General features: G+C 41.2%; 1 protein-coding gene across 2 annotated transcripts in view; it reads right to left on the bottom strand.

Moving 5' to 3' along the window:
- Positions 1-325: 325 nt before the first annotated feature.
- FGD3 (FYVE, RhoGEF and PH domain containing 3) overlaps positions 326-27,644 on the bottom strand; it is a 122,688-nt gene continuing 95,369 nt past the window's right edge. For both annotated transcript variants that reach the window (XM_056853428.1, XM_056853435.1), the window contains exons 11-19: positions 25,164-25,256; positions 22,757-22,836; positions 21,863-21,893; positions 21,016-21,117; positions 19,514-19,579; positions 10,345-10,467; positions 7,796-7,948; positions 3,885-4,025; positions 326-661 (exon numbers count right to left, since the gene is read on the bottom strand). In XM_056853428.1, the coding sequence (XP_056709406.1) occupies positions 437-661; positions 3,885-4,025; positions 7,796-7,948; positions 10,345-10,467; positions 19,514-19,579; positions 21,016-21,117; positions 21,863-21,893; positions 22,757-22,836; positions 25,164-25,256 (1,014 nt within the window). In that variant the 3' untranslated portion in view covers positions 326-436. The remainder of the gene's footprint in view (positions 662-3,884; positions 4,026-7,795; positions 7,949-10,344; positions 10,468-19,513; positions 19,580-21,015; positions 21,118-21,862; positions 21,894-22,756; positions 22,837-25,163; positions 25,257-27,644) is intronic.

Below are 27,644 nucleotides of genomic sequence, written 5' to 3'. Positions count from 1 at the left end.
AAAAATCCACATGTTAGGACACCACAGAATGTCAGTGGCCAGCCACAAGCTTGAACAACATGTAACTTCTGTAGTAACTCACAGACGAATACACATTCTGCACTCGAACAACAATGGAAAGGGGAGGGGAGCAGACAGGAGGGAGCAAATGGTTTTCCAATTGTCTCGGATAAAATTAATGCTTATCTCCATTTTTCGTTAATATCAACATAAACACCATTAACATCTACACTTACTTATTCCATCAAGTAACATATATGCCAGACAATCAGTACTGTATGTGGTGAATGTACAATAAGGAGGAAACTACTCAATTTCCTAGATAGACGTACAGAAATATAAAGCCATATGGATTTTCAAAGTGCCAAGAATAACAAGTTCAAGTTATTTCTCCTCTCCATCCCAAGTATACCTTGGACCTTAAAAGATATTTACTCTAGGGATTGTTGGCTCTTTCGCTGGGATCATTAGTCTGCCCTTTGGATGCTTTGGTGAGAATATCCATCCATTTCATTTGCTGCTCTTCATCCTCTGCACTGAAATACATAGTCTGTTGGGAATGGCAGAGTTTGAAAACATATTTTGATTCACACTTCTCACCAGAATGTGGAAAATCAACTTCATATCCTGGTAGGGGTATGCTCCGTGAAATTGGTCCATCCTGATTAACACATACACACACACACACAAAAAAAAAAGTTGGAAATGAAAACAGAAGCATGCAAGAAACAAACCCATTTCAAAATAATCGTAACTCCTTCACATCAATAGTAAGTAGTTCATTTCTTGAGGCAAATAAGGATTCAAGTGATAATCTATAAACCAAATCCTGGTGTCACAAACTAACCATATTTAAAGTGGAAAAGAGCAAGAGTCCAGTAGCACCTTAAAGACAAACAAAATTTCTGGCAGGATATGAGCTTTTGTGAGTCACAGCTCGCTTCTTCAGATTCAGCTAGAATGTGAGTCCATCTGTCCTTAAGTAGAGAAGAGTGAATTCAGACACCCAATGGCAATAGCATGCAAACGGCAATAGCCGGTAAATGGCATTAGCAGGTGTGATTGGATTAGATGTGATAATGTCATTTTCCTGCTATTGCTATTTACATGCTATTGCCATTGGGTGTCTAATTGATTCTTCTCTACTTAAAGGCAGATGGACTCACATTCTAGCTATATCTGAAGAAGTGAGCTGTGGCTCATAAAAGCTCATATCCTGCCAGAAATTCTGTTTGTCTTCAAGGTGCTACTGGACTCTTGCTACAGACAAACATGGCTACCCCTCGTGATCTATAACCCTATTTAAAATAAACCATGTTTTCATGTTATGTCTGAATTTTGCACTATCACTTTTCCTTTAATGATTCTCATTATGCTTTTTCAATATTAATAATAAGCTAAAAAGCAAGAGATTTGTACTATGTTTTGCCCCCTTTTAGGCGATGGTGGGGTTTGCCTCTTTTTAGAAGAGATTGGCAATAAGCATTACAAAATTTGGATGCAACTGGAGCTGAAGCTGGGGTTTCTTTCAATACTGGCAATATTCCCTCTCTAACCACTCTTCACCCAGAATTTAGAAAAAGGGGAGCATTTCAAAGGAAACAACATTCTCCCAAACATATTACAATAGCAGCCATTCCTTGAAACTGTGCATTAGCTGAAATGCCCTGCAGTACCCCAGACTCTGTAGAGAAGAAAAAAGAGGGATGCCCACTTGTCACAAAAGAATAGGTATAAGTAGAGATGTTCCCTGAACAGCTGGGCTCACAAGGCATCCATTCCTATTGTATGCTTGTAACATTATTAAGCAACCTGCTCCTCATCTCTGCCATCACTGCGTGGCTCCTGGGGTGTGCATTATTGGCCTCCCCCCACATGGTAACTTTCACCCGTTAGGATAGCAAAGCCATTTTTCTGCATATTCTGTCAGTCAACATATTGCTGCTCTTTATCATTCCGCTATAAATGGCCATGAAGAGACCTGAAGATTGCTTTCATTGTAGTATTAATCCTGTCCAGTGAATGTGATGCAGCGGCGAGTAGGAAACCTAGTTGTTTCGTACATTACCAAAACACATTCTCAGCACTTTTGCAATTACACAGGTATAATACTGTCAGACTTGGAATTTCATAAATCAAATGAAGATTTAAAGTAATACTGTCTTACTGCCGATGCCTTGTGGTATTTGGTGTGTGTGTATGTGTGTGAATGTTTTCAAGATCAATAAACGTGAAGTGTTCATTTTGAAATCATGGCACTCTTAAAACTTAGGCAAATAAATAATTATCATAGATTTATCCAGGTCTGAAGAAATTAAAATGCTTGAATAGCTATTTCCAATAAACAATAAATTTGAAGGCTCTGGCAGCCTTTGCATATTTGGAAGACAGTAGAATCATTCTGTTGTTGAAAGCTAACTTCTGATATCAAGGCACACTGAACAAAGATACAAAGCTGCCTTATTTGTACCAAGGCAGGCCATTGGATTGTCAAGGTCAGTATTGTCTAGTCTAACTGGCAGCAGCTCTCCAGGGTCTCAAGTAGAGGTCCTTCACTTCACCTACTATCTGATCCTGGGGATGACAGGAATTGAACTAGGGGCCTTCTGCAATCAAAGCTAATGCTCTGCTACTGAGCCTTGGCTTATACATTTCCATTAAAACCAGAAGCACACCTCTCTCTTACAACCAGAAAGATTTACTTTTAGAACCCAGAGGAGGCCAACCCAGTTCTTCTGTATGAAGTATGATTTAAACTTGACATTGATGGTACAGAAAAGCTTTGGAGCAGTGGACTCTGATCTGGAGAACCGGGTTTGATCCCCCACTCCATCACATGAGCGGCAGACGCTAATCTGGTAAACTGGATTTGTTTCCCCACTCCTCCACATGAAGCCAGCTGGGTGACCTTGGGCTATCACAGTTCTCTCAGCCCCACCTACCTCACAGGGTGTCTGTTGTGGGAAGGGGAAGGGGAAGTGATTGTAAGCAGGTTTGATTCTTCTTTAAGTGGTAGAGAAAGTCAGCATATAAAACCCAACTCTTCTTCTTCTTCAGGAGACATTGCACTCCTCAGCCTCTAATTTAAATTGGGCCATCAGAAACTATGCATGAAACATCAGCATACCAGAGATCCATGTCCCAGGCAGCACTGCACTGGTAGAATTACACACATAGAGGTTCAGTTTAAATGGGGAGGGGCTGTGGGCTCAGTGGTAGAGCATCTGTTTGACATGCAGAAGGTCCCAGGTTCAACCTCCAGCATCTCCAGTCAAAGGGACTAGGCAAGTAGGTGATGCGAAAGATCTCTCCCTGAGACCCTGGAGAGCTGCTGCCGGTCTGAGCAGACAATACTGACTTTGATGGACCAAGGGTCTGATTCAGTGTAAGGCAGCTTCATGTGTTCACGTGCTATGCTTGCAAAATGTAATGATGTTCTGTGTGTCTGCAATGTTTCACAGCTCAATTTTATTGCTTGCTAGCACTGGGTTTGACTGAGGTCTGAGTCACCGATCAGAAGACGAGTTACTGCTGTGAAGTGGGGTACAATGGAAAGCCTCTGTCGAGAGCAGGTCATTCTGCCACATCTCTGTATCTTGCGAATGACTGAATGTTTCAATCACATTTCAGGAGAGGGACAGAATTGCTAGCCCCTGGCAAAGGCTGATGGAAGGGGGGAAAGGCCACAGCAGTGATTCAGGCAGATATGCAGAAGGCAGCTTCCCTCTTGAGCTCACAAGAGCCTTGAGTGATTTAGTGGAACACGAGCAATCCTCTTACAGCACATTACTGTGCCCTGACACAGAATGGGAGAATTACTGTTCTAGCCCATTTCTCAACGTGATCATTTTTTTAAATTGCTGTTTCATAGCCTGAGATGTTACCTGATTTCTTCCTTCCAGGTATAAGACAAGTGGCTCAGACTTGAGAATGGTGAGCCACACTTTACTCCACGCTTTCCCTTTTTCTTGGAACAGGAATTGGCTGTTGAAGAGACTGTTCTCTGCTCCCAAACTGCTTTGCTTCTGTTTTAAAAAACACACCCACACCAGATTCTGTTCAATCAGATGTCAGAGGCACTTACACATTTGTTATATGTTTATGTTCATGTATTTATTCATGCACAACCCATGTACAAAAGTCTAATTACCAAAGTATACAGGGATTTAATTATTATGATGTATTATCAAGATTAAACACCTAGATGCAAGTGCTGCACTAGTGTTTTTTGGAGAATGTTCAGCTGAAATTCATCTCCCACGGTGTAAACTGAGACTAGCAATTAAGATGATACAGCTTCTTTCACACTTAAAATAGGTTGGGAGGAGATTGAAAATTAATGAGGAAGCTGCTTCAGCACAAGTGAAAGGAGTCACAGTGCAATGCTGCAAAGATAAGAGAGAATATCTGGTTGTGTGGGGAAAAGACGGTTCTTTCCACACACACCCCACACATACAAATCAAAGTTAAACACAGCCAAACCCCGGTGCTAGGGAACTGGCACAAATTAAGTCATCTCAGAATCTGAACACGGATGTGTTGATCTTTTTATCAATAATTTCTCTTCACAGACATATTACTGTCATTAATATTTGGACAAACTCAAGTAATGGTATAAAAGCAACTGAACACCTTCCTAGAAGTTACCAATTCCTCTCTTTAGCTGAGTTCAGCATTCCGTGGGAAGCTAATACTGCCAGCATTCTTAGTGGAAAGAAGGGTGTGCTTCTTTAGCCAGTTAGTGGATTCTCTTCAGACAGCTCACTCTCCACTGCAATGGGCTGACTGGTTCTGTCCTTCCTCTTTTGTGACACTTCCAGCCAATAAAAGTGAAAGAGAAATACTCAACAATTTCTTTTCTAGTTCTCATTTCATGTCTGAAAATGTAAGAAAAGTGCAAGTAAAGGGTGGGGGGGACCAAATTTGTAGCTTTGAAATTAACAATGGGTTGACACAATTTAGTTCTATCTGAATATAACAATGACAGCCAGAGAGCAGAGATCTGATGGTATTCTTTTTACAAAAATGAAGTCCCCGAAGAAGGAATTAAATCTCAGTTCCACACTATATTGTTTCTTTCAGCATTTTTCTCCCAACCCAGCTAACAACTCATATCAGAGCCTAGCTGAGAGAACATATGCTAAACAGAAGAAATGTAAGGTGAGGAGGGAGCAGAGTTAGTTCCCCTCTTTGTGTGCTCCCTTCTTTTTAAACAAAAAGACACTTCTTTGTTTTACACAATCTTAATCTCTATGTAAAGTCCTTAAGATAAATCATTCCTAGCTTCTGGGTTGGTTTTCATCAATATGATGATGATAGTCAGCTAGGTATATCCTCATCCAAATCTCCTGGTGATGTGGTAGAGGTCCTGAATCGCTGCCTGGCCATGGTGCTTAACTGGCTAAAAGTGAACAAATTGGAACTAAACCCTGAAAAGACAGAAGTAATGCTGGTTGGGAAGGTCTTGAAGGACATTGTTCTCCCCACTTTTGATGGAGTTTGACTGACCCTTGCTAATTCAGGTAAAAACCTTGGGGTTATACTGGATCTAGCTTTATTATTGGAGAAATAAGTTAATGCAGATGCAAAAAAAAGCTTTCTTCCAACTCAGCCTAGCCAATAAGATGGCCCCTTACCTTGATATGCCTGACCTGGCCACCTGGATCCACACCACAGTAACATTGAGACTAGACTATTGTAATACACTGTACATTGGTCTCCCCTCAAAATCAACTCAGAAACTCCAGCTGGTCCAGAATGCTGCAGCTTGACTATTAGTGAGAGCTAGACGGAGCATATTACTCCCATTCTACAGACCCTCCATTGGTCATCCATTTGTTACTGAGCTCAGTATAAGGTATTGGCTATCACATATAAAGCCCTTCATGGTCTTGGCCCCTCTTATTTATGGGATCGTCTCTCTCCCTATGTTCTGCCCTGACAATTCCAGTCATGTCAGCAGGGGTTTCTGTGGTTGCCAACCTGCAAATGGGCAAAATCAACAACTCCCGTACACGTGCTCTCTCCACTGTGGCTCCTGCCATGTGGAATGGCCTGCCTGAGGAGGTCAGGAAAGTGTAATGTTTGGTAGAAATTTAATCTAGTTGTATATAGAAATGCCAATAGAAACAATACTGTTTGGCTGGAAGTTGGGTTAATTGTTTTGGGTGGACAATGACCCCGTCAGAAACATACTGAAGTTACTCTTCCCCATATTGCTCCTTTTGCTGCTTGGAAAGATGAAAACATATTATAAGTCACCAAAATAACTGAAAGAATGGAAGTTTTCCAACAGCTCCCAATTGTCAAAACGAATTCTGTCCAGACGCATAATCACTAAAATCTTTACAAATGGTCAAATCTTGATTAGTAAATTTAATACATAAGCTTCATCCCTAGTCTTAAAATCCAAAGATGGGCTGACTGAATGCATCTGAGATTGAAAAATACCTTTCTGCAGAAATGCCCTTACAAATATTAGAGGTTTCATCCATCCCCCACTAAAATTAGTGAGTCTTCACTTGTTTTCATGGGACTCAAGATTTCACTTCCACCTTTCAATAGTACAGTGAAAAATCCTTGCTGGTAATATGCAGCTAAGAAGGGACGGAGCTAAATCAATAATTCCCAAGAAAAATAGAACCAAAATTTGGAAAAACTACAATGAATAGAAATATTGGCCCTATTTGCATTAGGCTTTTGTATAACAAATCTCCAGAAAAGCTCTAATAGATTAGAAACTTGGTAAACCTCCGGATGTTTTTGAGTTCATGCAAAACTAATTTCAGGAAAACACTACAAAAATTCCCCTTGCAGCACTCGCCCTAGAGACATTTGCTAGGATTTAAACCCATAGATTCCAATCAATTACCTCCTAGAAAAGGACCCACAGCCCAGATTAGGCTTCATTTGTGCAGCTCCCTTGTGCATTTCACATGAAACTCAAAGACATAGCGATGTGCTAACCCTAACAAAGATAAGTATTCCCTTTCTCCTAAATTTGAACAGTATGTAATCCACTCTGTGAAGTAAAGCCCTGGGTCACATTTCACTGTGTAGCTAAGCACTTATTGGCTTTTAAGATTATTTTTAAAAAGTCCTTCTGGTTTTGTGCAACGGTTTTCACAGTTACAGAGGATAGTTTTACTGTACTGGTTTTCTGAAGACTACGATGGAATGCTACAATAACTATCTGCAGAATTATAAGAAGTATATTTCAGGGTGGAAGAGCTCAACAAAGCCCAATTAGAGCCACTTAGTGATCAGCATAACCAAAGCATTTTGTTCATAGATATCCCAAATTCTAAGTTATTGTGGCCTCCACACTTTCTCCATTGTAAGCAGGTCATTTTAGAGACGTGACGGGAGGTTTGATCTGGCAAGTGGACATGACTGATGAATGCTTTGAATGTGAGAGTCTGAGCAGAAGCAGGGAATCAGTAATCAAGAATGGCATAGAGCTAATTTTGGCAGTAGGAATGGAAAACAAAAGGTGTTTCATGATATTGTGGAGGAAAAGCTGTAAAGTTGGACTGCAGCTTTGCTTCTTGTGGGAAAACAAAAAGATGAATTAAAATAAAGGCTATATGATGGTCAAATGATGAAATGGTTATGCTACGTGGGTTTGTTAAGTCAAAAAGCACCCCTTTCTAATGTAAACTTGAAAGAATTCTGAACAGGGCTAGATTCCCATGAACTTTTGCATGGGGTTATTTACATTCATATGTGTGGACTTTAACCATGCTTTTGCTGAGGTAGCCAGCATGTTTGAAGTTGACTGACAAGACAAATCTACCTCTGTAATAGTCTTTTTCTTTTGTTCCCCTGCAGCTTCGTTGCCCAAGTTGTATGGGGTGGCTGACAGTAGCTGAAAGCAGTCTTTACACACCCGGTTGTGACGGCTGTTATCAGCAAGTGGCTTAAACTCTGAGCATTTTGCACAGATAACCTGTATCAGAAAGAGAATTGTTCATTCCTAAGTCATAATTGAAACCCAAACCCTTAATGTTACAATAGTGGCATTATACAACAGAATACAACAGAATAGAATGGAACACAATAATACAATAGAGGCATAAGAATTTCAGGACTGGTACCCAAGACATTACTTTCCCTCCTGCTTTCCCCACCAAGCCAGGAATCAGGGAATAATTTTGCTGTTTTCTATTTTCTAAGCTTCTGCTTATTGAAAAAGAGACTCACACCCATATGGACTTGCTTTTCTGTTCAATTATGAAAAGCTTTCTGATTACAGTGGATTAAATATTTATTAAGTTTCTTGGAAGCTCATTCAAATATAAATTTAAAATAGCCCATTTTATGAAAGGGTGCTTCTTGGTACTTTGGAAACGACATCACGTTCAATCAATCATATTCATATATTTATATTCATAACCTCACAAACACACACACACCACCAGTTCAGCAATTCTGCCATTTGGTTATGCTGACGTTGTTGCTATAAATGCATCAATACTTATTTGATGGTCATTATGTGGGACCAATATAGCTACAGTCGTTCATAGCAAATCATTTTATCCAAAGTAACAAAGGCTTCACCATTGAGGGAAACAGAGTGAATGAAAGTGCATGTACATAAAGAATAACACTTGCACACAGGCAGGTGAATAATACCTCAAAATCAGAAGTAAAGAGAAGAGTTGGTTTTTTATATGTCGACTTCCTCTACCCCTTAAGGGAGACTCAAACCGGCTTAAGGGAGACTCAAACTGGCTTACAATCACCTCCCCTTCTCCTCCCCACAACAGATACCCTGTGAGGTAGATGGGGCTGAGAGAGCTCTAACAGAGCTGTAACTTGTCCAAGGTCCCCCAGCTGTGTAGGAGTGGGGAAACAAACCAGTTCACCAGATTAGCCTCCGCCACTCATGTGCAAGAGTGGGGAATCAAACCCAGTTCTCCAGATCAGACTCCACCACTCCAAACCACCAAACCCCCGCTCTTAACCACTACACCACACTGGTCTCAGTATTTCCACTGAGGCATGTTGTTGTGGCAGGATGCTAAGTATGCCAACTATGCTGCTCCTGCTAGTTTGGATGCACTAGTAGCATCAGGAACGAAGGCAAAGAAATAAAAGTTGATTGTGATTTCAGAGAAACCAGCAGAATATCATTACCTTGCAAAAATAAATGAACGTGAATACTGGCATTAAGCATGCTTGTTCACTAGCAAATAAATATCTCTCTATATAGATGACATGACACATGTACACGTAAAGCCATCTTTATCATCTCTTTGGAGAACTGGCTGAGAGAAATTTCATTATCTGGGTGGCAACTGGGAGGCTAAAGAAGCACAGTGGATTTTAATAGAAGGATAAATAATCTACTGTCTTTCAAGTGCAGAAAATAAGTGAAGATGTCCAACATGATCAAAATAGAAGAGGAGGACAGTTTGTGGGCATGCAGACACCAACCACGGCCTCTGCTTACTCTGAGACACTGGTATGTGTTTCCTCCCTTCCCCTAAGAATTAAGTTAATTTAACTCTGTTCTCTGCTTGTTACTGACTGTGGTGTGTAGCTAAGGGAAAAGGAATGGAGGAGAATCTGAGAACAGCTTAGGAAAACTGACAGTACTGCTTATACAGAAGCAAGAAAACACTTCCTAAGCTGTCACTGAGGGTGGAAATTAGGTGGTGAGAAGAATATTCTGTAATCTGCCTTGAGTCTCAGTAACAAAGGTGTCTATAAAGGAAATGCATACATACGTACATACATACATTAATAAATTCAGCAAGGTAATGCTCTTCTGTTGCAATATCAGTTTGACTATGATGCCTGGAAAGATTTTCTGTCTATTTCATTGTCTGCTGTCTCTCCCTCAAAGTCTGGCCACACCTTGAACTAACAGAAAGCCAAACAGCAGAACAAGGAATGGTGCTCATTTTCCTATTAATTTTTGTTATTACAGCAGTAATGAATGGGACTTTTTTGTTTCATGTAGTCATTAGTTAATAGATTAACGAACATCCCCAAGCAAAAACCAGTTTGCCATTTTTTATGTAATGACAAGCTATGGTTTGCTGGAAATGAGGAAACAAATAACTGGTTTGCTGGAAACCAGGAAGCAAATAACTGGCATATGACTTGAAGGGGAGCGGAATGTGAATCTGAGGAGTCCCTGGGCCCATTCATATAGCACAAAAGCAGATGAACCAAGCCAAATTGCAGGAGATGGGGGAATATGCTGATATACATACTTGGACCTGTCTCACTTAAAAAGGTAATATCTTCTTGTCAAAAGTTTGTAGAGGAAACCTAATTTTTTCCAAATATCCTACAATGATTCAGAAAAGACTGAGCTTTCACCCTAATACTCACTGCCCCACACTGTTTGCAATGGTGACGTCTTTTGGTAATAGAATTAAAGCTTTCACTGCAGCTTTTGCAAGCTTGCTTCTCCTTGTCTCTCTTCGATTTGGAAGATTTCCTGCAACACTCAGGCTGGAAGAAGAAATAAAATAAAATAAGGTTAAACCAAATTACCGCAAATCAGTAAAGGGCAACTTGAGCCTTGTCATTGTTATTTTTTAAAAAAGTCTGGCCTCCGTAGGACAGAGGTTTAACACATGCAAATAGCAGAGGTTCATGAAAATTGCCAGATACACCTTGACCCAAGATCTGCCCATAAACTTCGGCCCATAAAAACTTTCATAGCCAAATGATCCTTGACATTTGGAAGGGAAGCAAGACAGCTATTAAACAGCCTGTAACAACAGCTGAACTTGCTAAAAGGCTCCCTAGTAGCACAGAAAATTTTAAAAGTCAATTTACATTCTCAAGGTGTCTCAGCTGTTCCTGATATGTGAGCTACCTCCTTCTCCTGAAGGCCCCACTTTCTGTCCTAATAAGAGATGGAGCATTTGCATTCTGATCTGAAATAAACTTCTTTACTTGAAGGATTAAAGGGTGCTCAAAGTGCAGCAAAGATCACACTCAGAGGACATGGGCCATTGTCAGAAACAGCTCGAGCATTTCCTTAACTGCTCCAAGTTCTCATTGCATTCAGCACTGTCAGTTTCTGAATGAGACTATAACTGTAGTTTTCCCTCCTCCACAGAGAAGCTTCATTTAACACTGGAAGTCTTTAATTCAGACACTGTGTGGGATGGTTCCCACAGCAAGGTGTGGGATGGATCCAGACTAAGTTTTCAACTAATCCCCCAGTAGAGGGATTCCAGGGAGATCAGTGGGTTGCAAGGGGAAGGGGGTGTGGGGGAAGAGACAGAGCTTGCCACAGCTGCAGGAGGGCCAGCACAGCATGACCACACCCAGCTTCTGTGCAGCATTGAGGGTGGGGGGAAGAACATAAAGGAGCCAGAGTCTGCCCTACCCACCTCTTTGAACCATTTGGAAAGGAAGCCTAGTGGCAAGTCATCAGGAGGGGGAGAGCAGCCACTGTGCGGACTCCTCACAATGGCTGCTCTCCCTTTCCTGGTGATTCCCTCTCCTGGAGTCATGCCAATCCTCCTTTAGGCTTAAGAGCACTGGAGTCTCCTCTGGCTAGAAATCCCTGCCCTGGACTCCTGAACTGAGTGCAGTGCAACAGACCTCCATCCCCAAGGCTAGTAAATAGATAGTAAAGAGACCTCTGTGAGTGTGAGCCTCCAGTAGACAGGAGTGCCTCAGTGCAAGAACAGGCTATACTCCAGCACCTTGTCGCCAGAAATAGGTACATCCCCCTCCAAACACAGTAAACCACCTGAGACACCTGGGTTGGCTTCAAGGGTCCCCTAAAGGACCAATAAAGGAGGTGGCAGCCAAGGAGGGCTGGGAGGCACCCTGCAGGCACCGACATCAGGGAGGCTGGTGCCACTCAGCGGCAATCCGGGGAGGTGGGTGGCACTTGGAGGAAAACTGCCAAGCAGGCCACATTGGTGTAATGTACAGCTGGCATTCCCAGTAGGGCAGGGGCTAGCAGAGGGGGCGCAGTGCACCTTGGCCCAACAGGCTATCAACAGTCATTGAGCTTGTGTACAATATTGCAGAATACATAGATCTTCTTGAATGCCAAGTGCACACAGGACTGTACAGAATGTATTGTGTGATGCCAGACACAACCCATCAAGTATGGAGGGCCTGAAGGGTACATATAGCATGATGCAAGATGGGACTCAACAGGGCAATGTAGTGGTGAACTGCACAGAAGAGTGTAAGTACGTTAACACAATTGGCAAACTTTGCGATTCATACAGTGTTGGGACATCTGAACCCCTACCATATTCTGCACATGGTACATCATGGGCATATTGCCTGTGCGCACATCAGGGGAGCCTGCAGGCTCCTCCTGCAGGATGGTGTGGAACCACCCTGTTGCTTCTGCAGAGACAGGTCCTAGTGGGAGTGGGGGGAGGGGCTAGTCGCAACAACAAGGAATGGCCAGCCAGGCAGCAAAACAAGAAACATTCCTACCAAAGGTGAACAGTCCAATTAAGCTGCCAGAGCTAAGGCACCTGGTGACTACCTACCACCACCACCCCCCTTAGACCAGACACATGTTATTTGGTGGAAGGTTTAACACATGGTTTTGGGACTCCGGCAGTTGGCCCCAGAGTGCATAGAATGGCAAGTAATTTGAAGTTGGTTGTTGGTTTGGAGAATATTGTGCAGAGAAAGGTAGATAAAGGTCAAGGAAGACAGAGTAGCAGGCCCCTTCCCTTCCACTAGAGAACCAGAAGGCCTCACTGCTAGGAACAATCCCAAAGGACATGGTAGGGAATACTGCCAGTTTGATCAACTACACCATTCCCTCAGAGCTTTGCTCAGTCTAGTCTTTACAGGTGTGGCAGGACAGGGCATGAGGAAGCAGGTCATCATCTGCAGCCACAGCATTGTCTTCTGGGTCAGCTGCAGGGCAGTCAATGGAGGCTTAAAGTAACAACTGGGCGTGAGTGACTATGACCAGACCACATGGCTGGGACAGAGAGGCATGCTATGGAACCAGCCCTGCAACACTTGAAGGCCTCTCCCATGCCTCACATCATTCTAATCCACCTGGGGGAAAATGACATGGAGAAATGACCAGAATTTTTTTTAGTTGGGCAAACCCTATGTAACATGGAATATCTGAAGGCAGTAGCGTCAGGCATGCTGATTATATGGTCTGAGATGCTTTGGCAGAAAGATGAAATGCACCCTGGTGCTTGAGGAGGGCTCAGGCCAAGGTGACTGGTGAAGTAAGGTGTTGTGCACACATGAGAAGCACATATTGAGCATCCAGGCATCAAGCATTGTTATCCACACCTGTACAGGGGGTATGGGTCCATCTTTGGGACAAAGGGCTATCCTGTTTTCCTGGGGTATCTGTGGCATGGCCTCTTGGAAGCCATCAGGGTTAGGTGGATAAGGGGGAACCAAGCAGCTGATACCCCCTTGTGGCAGTAGCAGTGTGGAAAAGTTGCTTGAGGGGTACACAGTACAACTTAGGTGAGCACCCTGAGGCATCAGAGGGTGGAGGAGTATTCCTTAGATCAGGCCTGGGGCTTCAGTGCCTTTATGAGTAGAAGAGTTGGTTTTTATATGCTGACTTTCTCTACCACTTAAGAAAGAATCAAACTGGCCTACAATTACCTTCCCTTCCCCTCCCCACAACAGACACCCTGTGAGGTAGGTGGGGCTGAGAACACTCTAAGACAGCTGTAACTTGCCCAAGGTCACCCAGCTGGCTTCATGTGTAGGAAACCATGTGTAGGAAACCATGTGTAGGAAACCATGTGTAGGAAACCATGTGGCTTCATGTGGGAAAACCAACCCAGTTTACCAGATTAGCATCCACCACTCATGTAGAGGAGCGGGGAATCAAACCCGGTTCTCCAGATTAGAGTTCACCACTCCAAACCACCACTCTTAACCACTGCACCATGCTGGCTCTCCAAGAAAACTTGCATGAGTAGAAAACTTCATCTGGATCTAACTCCATGGGACCAATCATGATTTTATTTGTTTAATAATATCCACTATGAACAAAGCAGAGAACTGTAGCACCATCCATAACTAAACACTGAGCCCTCTTGAGAAAGCTGTATTATTCATATTAACATCTTTTCTTGCCCAGCAAGAGCAAGATATTAATCTTTTATGAAGTACAGATATAGCTTGTTATTAAACTTTATGGAGTTCATTATATATTTGTTAAGACATTTACATACAGACTCCTTGATGCTCACATTACAGAAAGGATATATTAGTCACACACCCAGGGATCATTTCAGTATGGCACTTTGTAGAAGTTGTAAATTATAGGGATTATTATGGAAACTAATAGTTACAAGTGTCTTGAATGAGCCGCCATTAATGGCATTCATTTCAGGCTTTGTAGATCAATCTAGTCAAGGAGATGATCCAGCACAATCGAGGATTTTGTTGCTGGATCATTTAGGTTTAGTCGGAGATCACAGCTGTGCCACCAATTTGCAGCTTTACTCTTTTATTGTCCCAAACTAAATGCTACAGTAGCTGTCACAGGTTTACTGCAAAATTGCTTAGCTGCTGCAGAATTCCTCTGCAGAATTTCATGTGCCGCACCCCCCAAAAAACTGGGCAGAATACCTTACAATGTTTCTCTATTAGTGGGGAAATAAGATCACCTACAAATGAGGTTTTTCCACATTCCTGAATTTCCCAGGAATGCACAAAAATGTGACTTTGTAAATTTTATTTTAAAAAGAATCACCTTTCCTGCTCTTATTCTGCAGCAAAATGATCATGACTAAGCACTGGTATTCTTTACAGGACGTTCAAGAGTTTGTACATCGGGGGGGGGGGGGCGCTGAAGAAAAAAGAATGAGTAGGGAAAATTGGCTTGCTGAAGACCTTAACAGCTTACAGTTATTTGGAAGAAAAATCTGGAAAAAAGGACATTTTTCAAATGTTTATCCCTCACTGTGTTTCCTCTTGAGCTCCCAATCTATTCCCTTAATACTAAACTAACACCACAGAATACTTATCAGCAGGGCAGCAGAAAGAGAAAACAGGTTTCTCTGTACTTCGGCGGAGTTCCCAGGTATGCAGAAAAATATTAAAATATTAATTTTTAAAAGCATAGGGGGAAAGGCGCAAAATGATGAGCTACCATGCTTGTTTGCCTTAGGCAGCTGAGAGTCAGTTAAAGCAAATTAAAAACACACACACTAAAACAAAACAGAGTAGATCACGATGGCTAGCCATGTTAGTCTGTCTGTAGCAGTGGAAAAGAGCAAGAGTCCAGTAGCACCTTAAAGACTAACAAAATGAGCTTTCGTAAGTCACAGCTCACTTCAAATATATTATAAAACAGAGTAGGGGAGGGAAATGGATCCCATAGAAGAACACTAGGGTTAAGAGGGTTTTTTTCTCTCATCCCTCATGAGTCCCCAGCTTGTTATATTATCAACTTGTTATAACACAAATTATATAACTTTTTATATTACATATTATATATTCAGAGATTACACAGAAACCTATTTAGTTTATTTTACCTATGTAATGCTTCAAATTTCGAGTTTACTTTTCAGGGAATGTTTGCATGATGCGTATATCTCAATATGTAAAGATTGTACAGAGGATACTGAAGATGGCCAATTCTAACAAAAGTACTGATAGTCACATATAAAAGCAACAGAAACTGTTTTGTTTTTTGAACGAACATTTTGAGCAGTTATGTGTTAATATATTTTAGTATCATTACATTTCCCCCTATTTTGGCTATTTTAGCAACAAGGTTTATAGTTTTTCCAAGTAATGCTATTTATGTCAATTTGTTAAATATTTATTTAGAAGGCTGGACAGAATGAGGAAGCCAGTCAACTTCCAGTTTTCTAATTAACACTACCACCAAGTGGTTTAGCTGCATAAGCCTTAAGCAAAAAGGGCCGCACTTTAACACAAGTTTTTAGAGGGAACGGTTCATGGCTACCATTTGTGGGCTCTTGTCCAAAATGTTAAAATAAACGAGAGTGTGGAAATATGAACCTTAACTTCAGTTTCTTTTGATACTTTTACTGTGGTTTTTTTTTTTAAGTATTATTTTCAGCAGAGAGGCTGCAACTAAAATAGGGTTGCAAACCTCCAGCTACTAGCAGGAGATCTCCTGCTATTACAACTGATCTCTAGCCAATAGAGATCAGTTAACCTGGAGAAAATGGCCACTTTGGCAATTGGACTCTATGGCATTGAAGTCCCTCCCCTCCCCAAACCCCACCCTCCTCAGGCTCCGCCCCCAAAACCTCTCGCCGGTAGTGAAGAGGGACCTGGCAACCCTAAACTAAAGACACACACAATATTTATTGAATGGATATGCGTAGAACTGGGTACTTTTTTAAATGAAGTTTTACAGAGGTCATACAATGGAGATGAAGGTTTTAAAAAACGCTTCTATGAATTCAAAATGTAAAAAGCTGCTGTTTTATTTAATTTTAGATGTCTAAATAAATAGAAACACCATGGGATGCTTACAAAAAAAGTTGCTTCTTAGAAGTAAGATCTTAACAATTGTTGAAGCCGTAGCCCAAGCGCTCAGCAAAGGTTCCTCATTGCATTTGGCACAATTCTCCCCCTTTCCCACACCACCACCCACAGCCAAGTCTTAGTAAATTGCAAACACATCAACAGCCGAGAAACAGCACAGGCTAGCTCCCATGCAGCACGGGCAAAACGCACGGAAACACGCGGGGACAGCGAGGTGACCTCTGATGGTCAGGAAAGACATTCATAATCAAAAGGAAGCCCCCAAAGCAGTTAGCAGGGTGACCACAAGGGAAATATTCCTGCATAAATGGCCATACAATCACAGAAACTAATTATATTTTCTTTAAATTAATGGCTTCCAAACACTCTGTGATAAAGTATTTAATCATTCACATTTGGCATTGTAGGAATTTCCATTTATGAGAAAACGGTTGACACTTTCTGTGCAGCTTTCTTGGCACATCTATACATTTAGATTTTTAAAAGCTTTAGCAACACAGTCCCTTAGGAAATCATCCTGGCAGCAGATCCTGCAGGTAACATACAGCATAGCTTATTTTTTCAAGTTCTCCGCATACGTTTTATTAAAACTATGACCTGTAAGGACGTCTGGAGTAGATACAAGTTGTCTGCTGCAGTTTTCGGCTTTAGTATGGTACTGTGAGAACAACATGGGCTAAACTCCATATGGGGCTGAAACATCTAGTTAAAATAATCGACTAGCTTGTTTTGAAAGAGGTTGATTTGCTAAAAAGGTTCCCAGGATTAATCAGGAAGCAAGTTTTTTTAAAAAAACCTCTCAGATGTAGTTATCGAATCATAGGTGCCATCTTGGAAAACACATTCCTCCACACTGATATAGGAGTAATGCCTCTTTCAAGATGGTGCCTGATCTAACATATGAGTGTATCTTCTAAAAACAAAGAAAGCCCACTATGTTCTTCAGAAGAGTCGTTCTCATTCATATGAAAATATATGCAGGTTCAAGCAGTTGATAAAATAATTGATCAAAATTCATATGCGTACTTGACCAACCTTTCTTTAATCAAGCGACAGCCCTAATTATCAGGAATACTGGATATGGTAGAACTGAAATAAAGAGAGGGGCTTGTCCTCTACCAATTAATTTTAAAACCAGAAGCACTGTCTGCTTTGTCAATCAGTATCAAGGGTCTGAATGCCCCCAAAAGAAATGTGGGTCAGCACGGTTCTGAATTATTTTGCATGGCTGATACTGAAAAATTCATCAGCAAAAAATACTGTGATTTCCTACTACCAGTCAGAAAACCAATAGAACTGCTAAGGTTTATAGCTAACCAGAACAAGCAAGCTTATCTTCCCATCTATCCTTAAGCTCAGTGATGTGCAGGTACGAATACACCCAGCAGTAATTGTTGCTTTTTGCATTGGCTTTTAGAGACCTACAGCCTTAAATAGCTAACAATAATTCATTGTTATTATTTTTATCAGTTACCTTATTTCTCTGATGTTGTTCTTGCCCATTTGACTATTTTTTCTTATTGTTCTCCCATGCTCAAGGCTCCCCCCACCCCCTTTTTATAATCTATTACTATATCCAGATATCTGTCCTGGTAAGTTTATACATTTTTTCCCTTTTTTCAGTTATGTGGGTTGGTTATGTAAGCCATCTCTATTGTTATTCAGTTGTTTGTACTTTTAATATACCAATAGAAATCTTTAAAATACTTTCTTTTCCAAGGGCATTCAAAAGAAATACAGCCAATATAATCTGCACCAGACCTAACATTCACAAGGGAAGTAACATTAAAACTTTTATCCTTTCACTAAAGGTTTCAGGGCAAAACTCAAAGAGAGAATATATGTTGTAATATTTCAGTCTACAAATTTAAACCAACAGAATGAGGAACAGCTTAAAACAGTGATATCCAGTGGTTTGGGAGCCACATCTGGCTCTCTGACATGACACCTATGGCTCCTGTGAGCCCATTTCCCAATTTGGCACCCATCCCATGTTCCAAGAAAGTGAGTAAGACTATTGCGTGGTAAGGCGTATGGTTGCTACTCTGAAACACTGAAGGAACTGGAGGGCAGGTAAGCTGCAAGCTTCCCTAAGCTGTTGGCCAGGGACAGATATAAAGAGTCTATCCTTTCCAGCAATCTCCCACCATTCTCCACAGTCTCCAGCACCCAGGCAGCTGTCTGGAGAAGGGACAGCTGGCCATAGAGAAGACATAGTACAACCATCACCACCACAGCAACCACCCAGGAAAAGAGCAAGCTGCCCATAGTGGGAAGATGTTGATTTTGTTCCCCTTTCTCCACAGCCAGTTGCTCTTTTCCTGGTGCCTTGACAATATCACACTCCCACCTGTGTCTCATGCATACAGAGGCAGAGAGGAAAGACCTTCCCCTCACTCAGGATACACAAGGACTGGCTAACGTTCAACAGTGGCGAGGAGAGACAACCCTATATGCTCAGTGGTACTCTGGTAATATAAAAGATTAGCTATATATTTCAGAGTGGCGCAGAGTGGTAAGCTGCAGTACTGCAGTCCAAGCTCTGCTCATGACCTGAGTTCGGTCCCGATGGAAGCTGGTTTCAAGTAGCCGGCTCAAGGTTGACTCAGTCTTCCATCCTTCCGAGGTCGGTAAAATGAGTACCCAGCTTGCTGGGGGTAAAGGGAAGATGGCTGGGGAAGGCAATGGCAAACCACCCCGTAAACAAAGTCTGCCTAGTAAACGTCGGGATGTGACGTCACCCCATGGGTCAGGAATGACCCGGTGCTTGCACAGGGAACCTTTACCTTTACCTTTATATATTTCATATTAATAGCTGTATCTGATATTGTATGTGTGTGTTTTGGTGAAGTGGCACACTTTTAGGATACTTCCACAAATTTTCAATTCTTGAACACTCTAATATATATGCCTTTAAATTGTAAATTCGATCACTACATAGACTAGTGTATGACTAGACATGGTCTGCAACAATATTTCTTTCTCTCTTTAAAACAACACATTTTCACATTGGTTTTAATGAGGCAATAATCTCGTAACTACTTACCCCTCCAGATGTGCTGCTGCTGCCATCTGTCCCTGGCATAGATTCCACTGAACTGGTGCTTGCTATCTAGGTGGGGGGAAAGCCATAAGAAAACACTTCAGCAGGAAGGCAAGGAATTCTCAATCATATTAATTCAAGAAGAGAGCATTTTAACAACACTCTTGAGATTATAACTACAGTTTCTTAATGGCTGGATCATATGAGCCCTTGCACTGGCAAAGGAGCCTTTCAGAAGGGTCTGACATCTGCTGGGTTAGTACAACATAATAATTTCTAGACCTGTCCTGGCCCTCACTAGCTCTCCAATGATGTACAATAGTGGGGTGGCTTTGCTAGGATTGTGCCAGTCAATTAACTATGCACCTAAGAGGCATCAAATTGCAACCAACTTATGGCGACCCCAGCAAGGGGCTTTAGAGACAAGTGAGAAACAGAGGTGGTTTTCCATTGCCTTCCTCTGCAGAACCTTTCTTGGTGATCTCCCATCTAAGTACTAACTATTCATAGCTTCCAAGAACTGACAAGATTGGGCTACACCATGCCGCCTTCCCTCCCAGTAACTAATGCTCAGAATACAGTGTAATTGCAGAAAGCTGGCATATATCGTAGAACTGTTAGAGATAAGAAATGGTAAATCAGATTTTTGAAAGACATTTCACTTACAATGTATGCTATCGTACACATGTAATATTTGCTAATAACTTCATAATATGTTTGTTCCAAGTAGCTTACATATGATACGTTGTATGTTGTACACATCATTACATTGTTGCCATCCTTCCACCAAGGATCTCATACCAGCATTTATCCCAACAAATACGCTGTAAGATATGTCTACTTAAGAGATAACAACTTATCCAAGAATAAAATGAACTTCTTAACCAAGTGAGGATTTGACCCTGAGTTCAAATGACAATGCTGGACATACAAGGTATTACACAATATCACATCAACCTTAGCTTGTCTGCCAATAAGACCACCAGAAGATTTAAAATACTTAAAAACTGGCAATCAACTCTGTATAACACAACACCACAGCTGTCTCTCAGTGGCTCTCAAATTAGAGACTGTGACCAATACCTGTGCTTGGTTGCCCAATTTATCAGCAAAAGAAGAGAAGAAGAAGAGTTGGTTTTTATACCCCGCTTTCCTCTACCTTTAAGGAGTCTCAAAGCAGCTTACAATCACCTTCCCTTCCCCTCTCCACAACATATACCTTGTGAGGTAGGTGGGGCTGAGAGAGTTCAGAGAGAACTGTGCCTAGCCCAAGGTCACCCGACAGGCTTCATGTGTAGGAGTGGGGAAACCAACCCGGTTCACCAGATTAGAATCCACTGCACATGTGGAGGAGTGGGGAATCAAACCCGGTTCTCCAGATTAGAGTCCACCGTTCTTAACCACTACAATTTATACCAGTACAATTGATACCAAAACTGAAAATGTGGATTTGTCAACAGCAGAGGTTGAAAAAACCATAAAAATAATGATTATTCAACACTTACTGATGAATCTGGGAGATGTTCATCTTCTTGAGAAAAAGAATTATTAAAAGCTCTAAACGTTTCACTATTCTGTTTATGTTTTTCAATTGTTGCTTGAAAGACCTGGAAGGTTATGACCAGAAGAAAATGTGTATAATTAGCAATGGTCTACAACGTTAAACCAAAGCTAGTTCAAAAGAAAGACTTATAATCTTGAAAAGTATCAGTGGCAGAAGATATTCATTCCTCAAGAGTGTTGTTTCTACAATATCAAGAATTTTTAAGCAAGGCTCACACTAGGTGGGTCTATAAAACCAGTATCTTATGTTGTCAATGAAGGGATACAGGGCCAAATTAGACATTATGGTATTTGTTTGTTTTTTGACAAGTTGGGTCTGGATCCCTGGACCCAACTCATTTTCCCTCCAGCCACACAGCAGCTTCAGGGAAGGTCAAGTTTTAAGTACCCAGGAATCCAATTAAGACTGGGTCAATGGCATGGGGGGGGGGAGCTCCCGCCTTCCTCCTGCACCATTTTCCAGAGCCGAAATGGTTGGGGTTGTGTAATTTGCCCGTCTGCAGCTCCAAAGATGGCCAAATTATTCCTCCCCAGCCATTTTGGTTCTGGAAAAAGATGTGGGAGGGGAGGCAGGATCCCTCCTTCGCCCATGCTATTGTCCCAAGCCCATATTGTGTTTTTTGCAGACTTTAAAAATGCCATGTAAAAATGGCAGGTAGTTCTGGTTTGGGTTTTGATTCATGCCCAACTGTACATTGCTAATATACAGTTTGATTAGTACAGAAAACTCTGAAAACTGAATATGTTTCTGAATTACAGAAGCGCCCAGTAAAATATAATTATACTAACCTGAATCCATTCTTTCTTTTCCTCTTCTGTCCTGAAAAGCCAGAACATAGAGAGATACATTTGCTTTGTTTGCTTCAGCAAATCACCAAACAGACAGAAACATTTTACTGCAATATATCTAGCAGCAATTTTAATTTCAACATTTGCAATCTTATAAGAAAACTAGCACCTACTCGTTACATTGATTTCTAAAATAAATTATGAAATTCATGGATTATTGCTAGAATCTGACATGCAATTTATAAAAAAGTCATGCATAACTGAAAGCAAAGCTTTTCATTCCCCTTTTTTTTAGCTTAACAATATAAAATAATATATAGCACAACTATATATTTTTTTCATTCCCCTTTTATTTTTTAGCTTAACGATATAAAATAATAATATATAGCACAACGCCCTGACCTGGATGGCCCAGGCTAGCCTGATCTTCTCAGATCTCAGAAGCTAAGCAGGGTCAGCCCTGGTTAGTATTTGGATGGGAGACCACCAAGGAAGTCCAGGGTTGCTATGCAGAGGAAGGCACTAGCAAACCACCTCTGTTAGTCTCTTGCCATGAAAACACCACAAGGGGTCGCCATAAGACAGCTGCGACTTGACGGCACTTTACACACACACACATATAGCACAACAAATGCTTGTATCTACTGCTTATAATGAGTTAAAAAGGTAAAGGTCCCCTGTGCAAGCACCGGGTCATTCCTGACCCATGGGGAGACGTCACATCCCGACGTTTTCTAGGCAGACTTTGTTTGTGGGGTGGTTTGCCGTTGCCTTCCCCAGTCATCTTCCCTTTACCCCCAGCAAGCTGGGTGCTCATTTTACCGACCTCGGAAGGATGGAAGGCTGAGTCAACCCTTATTTAAAATAATCTCATATATGCCGAATAAACTATACCTTGCTTGCAGTTCCAATGACCTCTTTTTTCCTGTTATTGAGAATGTATGAGCCACATTTTGTTTGACAATTTCTTGAACCTGAAAAACCATTTTAATATTTTTGAATTTAAAACATGGATTTCAGTCATTTTTATGACTCCCACACAAACTTCACACCTTCTAAATGAATAACAGCACAAAAACAATGGAATGGTTACTTGAAAAGAGAAAAGAAACTAAGGGTCTACATTTAAGTTACTGGGATAAAACATTTGTGCTAGTTGCCAAACAACAATTCTACTGACATTTCAGGTACAAAGTACTTTAAGGTGTAATATTACATTCTCTTACCTGGAAATAATCCATTCTGAAAATGGTGGGACATTTCTGAGAAAACATACTTAGGAACTTAAGAAAACTTCACTGGTTGGAAAAACTGGCCGACTATGCAACAATGGCCAAACTGACTGATTATATCAACAGTAAGACAACTGAACAGCACCAAAACAGCTGGGAACCATATTATAGATTCATGACCCAAAATGTTAAATAGGAGTATCTAAGAAACAAGGTTTACTGAGAAAAATCCCCTAGAAATTTTTGCCAACGGTAGTATTAGTATTAAGAAAGACAGAACTAAGAGGAAAAAACAAGACGGAATATATCGGAAATTAAATATAAGTATTATTTAACAAAATAGTTATAAGATAAGAACAAGTCGAAAAATGGATTTGATTTTACTGTTTCAGTTGTCTATCCCTCTTTCTCTGAGTAACACTGATATGTTAAGTAATATATTGAAGGTAATTAATAGGAAATCAAGCATTTAAGTATAAAATGAGGATTAGCACACAGTCTTGTAGCAAGAGTATACTAGTACAAGTTAAGAATGTAAACAAAATGTAAATAGCATTTATTTCTCCCTCTGGAGTTATGAGTAGGGTGGATCCCCTTTTCTTCCCTTTTCCCTTTTTCTTTTCTGTACCCCATATCTTTAAAAGCAAATAAAAACATTTTTAAAAAAGAAAGAAAACTTCACTAAGGCCGTTTATGCTTGGTAATTAGCTGCGCGTTCCAGGCTGAAGTGCCCCGCAATTTTTTTTAATTTCTTCACGCTGAACCGTCATTCCAGACGTCACTGCAAAGCCAGCACATACCTGGTCCGCATTTCTTAACAGCCCCTGTAAGGCGACCTTTTGTATTTGCTCTGCCCCCACATCGAAGCATTCACTGAAGGAAGCATACAGAATCCCAGCCATGGCTTAGCAATGCAAACGACTATTGCTAATGGCTATGCAAACTGAGGAAAAAAAGAGCAGGCAAGTTGGGGGGCAGATTTTGTTTGACTTTCTCCTCTTACATCAGGACTGTGAATAGTCATTTTAAAGGTCAGATTAAAAAAATCAGCTTTGAGTGAGAAGCAGAATTGACGCTGCATAAATGGCCTTAGTCTAGAATTAAGTGCAAAAATTGCTAGCTGGGGTGGACTATAGGCAGCATATTACACCAGTGCTGAAAGTCCTTCTGTCTGTTTCCAGTCCCAATTTGAGGTGCTGGTTTTGACCCATAAAGCCCTATATGGCCTACAGCACGGGTACGTAAAAGAGCCCCCTATACACTGCCCAGAAACCACAATAATAGTTTCAGGCCCTTTTTTCATGTGCCCCTTCCATGGCCACCTTCTGGCATGAGACAGACAGCTCTGAGGAACAGGGATTTTTCAGTGGCTGCCTCATGACCAGGGGATGCCCTCCCCACTTCCACGTGCCCGGAACCATCAGTTGCATTAGGACAAGTCTTCATACTTCAGCTAGCTTTTAACTGAGCAGTTGTCCCCATTTACTGGTTTGCTTTCTGCTGACGCTATAATTTTAATTGATTGCTGTCTGTGTTCTATGCAATGCTGCTGATATTCTTAACTTGTTCTTAATTTTTTTAATCTGGTTTTGCTGGTTTTAATATGGGGCTGTGTCGTTAATTCCATTGTTCTATGTGAATTTCCTTGGACACTTTTGTTGAGAGGCAGACTCCAAATATTTCAAATAAACAAGAATTAAATTAAATGATACTTTAATGTCTTGCCTGTGCCTGGAGAAGTATATGGGTCTGCCTCTCCTAAATCAGCATTAACCCTCAGTACCTTCCCACTGGCATCAAAGGAGTTTCATTATCAATGAAGCAACTGCTTAATTTGATTTAGCTCTTCTTCTTTCTAAAAACTGTTGGCAGGGCATGTCAAACTCCCTCTATTCCCCACAGTTCTGCCTACAATAACAGTACATTCTGCTTGCCAGGTTACCTTTGTTTTACCTTGTTCACATACTTTAGAGTGCTTGTTTTTCAGCTAGGGATAATCTGTGATAATACTGACAAATCCATGGAGTAAAGGCACATGAGCAAAAAGGAAAAGAGATCAAGTAACAAACCTGTAACCCGGCAATATCAATCTTTTCTCGAACACTGAATTTCTGGCCTATCAAACGCAGCTTGGGCACACAGTACAACACCATGCTGTTAAACTGTAACAGACAGAAAATCCAAGTAATGAGAGGTGTTCAGAAAATACATTAAATATTTATCCACAAAGCAGCATGACTTATAAAAGTACCAAGAATATAAAATTCAGTTACACCGAACAGTTCAATATGGTTCATTTTTTCAAGTGCTCTACAAGTCTGGTAGAAGTTGAAAGTCGCTGGTACTATTCTTTTTTATTTTTCAAATGGTGAGGGAAATTTACCAGGGTCAGACTTTCTCTAAAACTAAAACAGTTTGTAGGGAGACTGGGAAAAAAACCAAAATATTTTACCCTTCCATGAATTGCAACTTCTCTCTAGATTTCAGCACATACAGAATAATTTTACATGCTTTTCTGACACACTAGCATTTTATCTTCTGCACATCTTCACCGCTTCCACATAGAGAACATTCTCAGAGTTATCACCATTGTGAATGTACACGTGGGCTTTTTATCATCTTTTAACCCCACTGCAAAGGTACACATGAGCACATAGCAATGTGTGCACATGGGCAGTGGAACTTCCATACAAAAACTTTCCTCTGTCAGGCCCTCACTGCCACTATTTTCCCCACCATACTATCAAAAGCTTTTTGAAGGCGTTAGACCCCTATAGCAATTACCTGGTAAAAAGCTCACAAAAAGCCCCTTCATGGCACAGTGGTGAAAATGGTGGCCACGAGGGTCTGACAACAGGAAAACAGAGTGGGACACTTGAAACACACTCTTTCCTGTCCAGATGGTGTGATAACACACTTGGACTGTGCTCTTCCCAAAACAGATCAGAGCCTTGGGAAACACAACAAAAGGCCATTTAGAGCACAGTGTCATGTAGCTGTTCCACAAACACTGCTCCCGTTTGGAAGCCAAAGCAGAGGAAAAAATGTCCATTTTTCTTCCTTTAGTAGTGCAGATATGTCATCCACAATCTTCCAATACCCTTAAGGGTATGTCCCACATCTAGTTAAAAGCACCCTTAACTCTTTAAAAAAAAAAATCTTACTTGTTTAGGTGCACTTTTGGTTTAGTGAACAGTTCACAAGCATTAAAAAAAACTGCACTGCCATACTACTTGGCTACAAGTAAAAATGGGTACCAGTCATGATGCATACCTATTATCTCCAGGATCAGAGGAGCATGCCTATTGTATTGGGTGCTCTGGAACACAGGCAGGATGGTGCTGCTGCAGTTGACTTGTTTGTCGGCTTCCTAGAGGCACCTGGCTGGCCACTGTGTGAACAGACTGCTGGACTTGATGGGCCTTGGTCTGATTCAGCATGACCTTTCTTATGTTCTTATGTACTTACCTTACATCACTCTCCATGCACACTTAAAATGGTGGTACAAAGGGACATGTCTGGCTGTGGCTACTCCTCTTTAGTTCCCACACTTATCAAATACCTAAGATGCTGTTATGTCTTTTTTCACAATTGTATCATTCAGTTGTATCTTCTGGCTACATTTACTTAAGCCAGGATTGTGTTCATATTTTTTGCTCATGGCCATAAACTGCTGTATGCCTTTCTCTCCCAATCAGCACGACTCACATGAGTGTGTACACAACTGATAAACCAATTCAAAAATCATTCTTTAACCACACTAGCTAATGAAATTTGATATTAGCAAGCAGCACAAAGAGAAGTGATTGTGGAGAAAGATTTGGAACCAACATTCACACCGTACAACACTACTAGTGCATGATCAATCTAAGCCAAATCAGAAAAACAGCGCGGAAGTGTTTTCTAGCAGAAACCTCTCCAGTACTCTACTTAGAATTATGAGGATAGAGAGAATCTGGTTAAGCCAGTAGTGGCCTTGCAAAAGAAAAGAACTATGTATGTACACTAACCCAGAGAACAACACAAAAGGTTAGGAACTAATGGCTAGATGCACTCTTAGATTTCCAAAATGTTGTTCCTCACATAGTTCAGAAGTTAGGTAAATGATTACCAGAGGTAAAGGTATTCTCTGTTGCAGGCCATATTACTGAGTTTTAGGCACCAGGAGAAGACATCAGTTAGCTGGCCTTTGGTGGTATTCAAGTTTCTGATTCTCCTTAATTCATTTAGCTGCCATTATTTAGTTGGTATATTTTATTACCAGTACAGAAAGCTGGTTCCAATCCCCTAAGTGGTGAAACTCACTGGGTGGCTTTCAGCCTGTTGCTGTCTCTCAGCGTAACCTACCTCATAAGATCATTGCAAGGATACTTGGAAGAATGGAGAACCATGTCTACTTCCCTGAGCACCTCAGAGAAAGGGTGGGATGAAAACATAGTAGATGGTTACATCTAGTTACATGCTTGGGTAGAGACTGTTTCCATCAAAGGCAGAGTGGCTACCACTTGTTTTGCTCCTCCCCTTTAGCCCTGGAAGCTTAACGGAAAGCT

The sequence above is a fragment of the Euleptes europaea genome, chromosome 1, assembly GCF_029931775.1.
Source record: "Euleptes europaea isolate rEulEur1 chromosome 1, rEulEur1.hap1, whole genome shotgun sequence".
Lineage (NCBI taxonomy): Eukaryota > Metazoa > Chordata > Lepidosauria > Squamata > Sphaerodactylidae > Euleptes > Euleptes europaea.
This window is presented reverse-complemented; position numbering and strand designations above follow the sequence as displayed.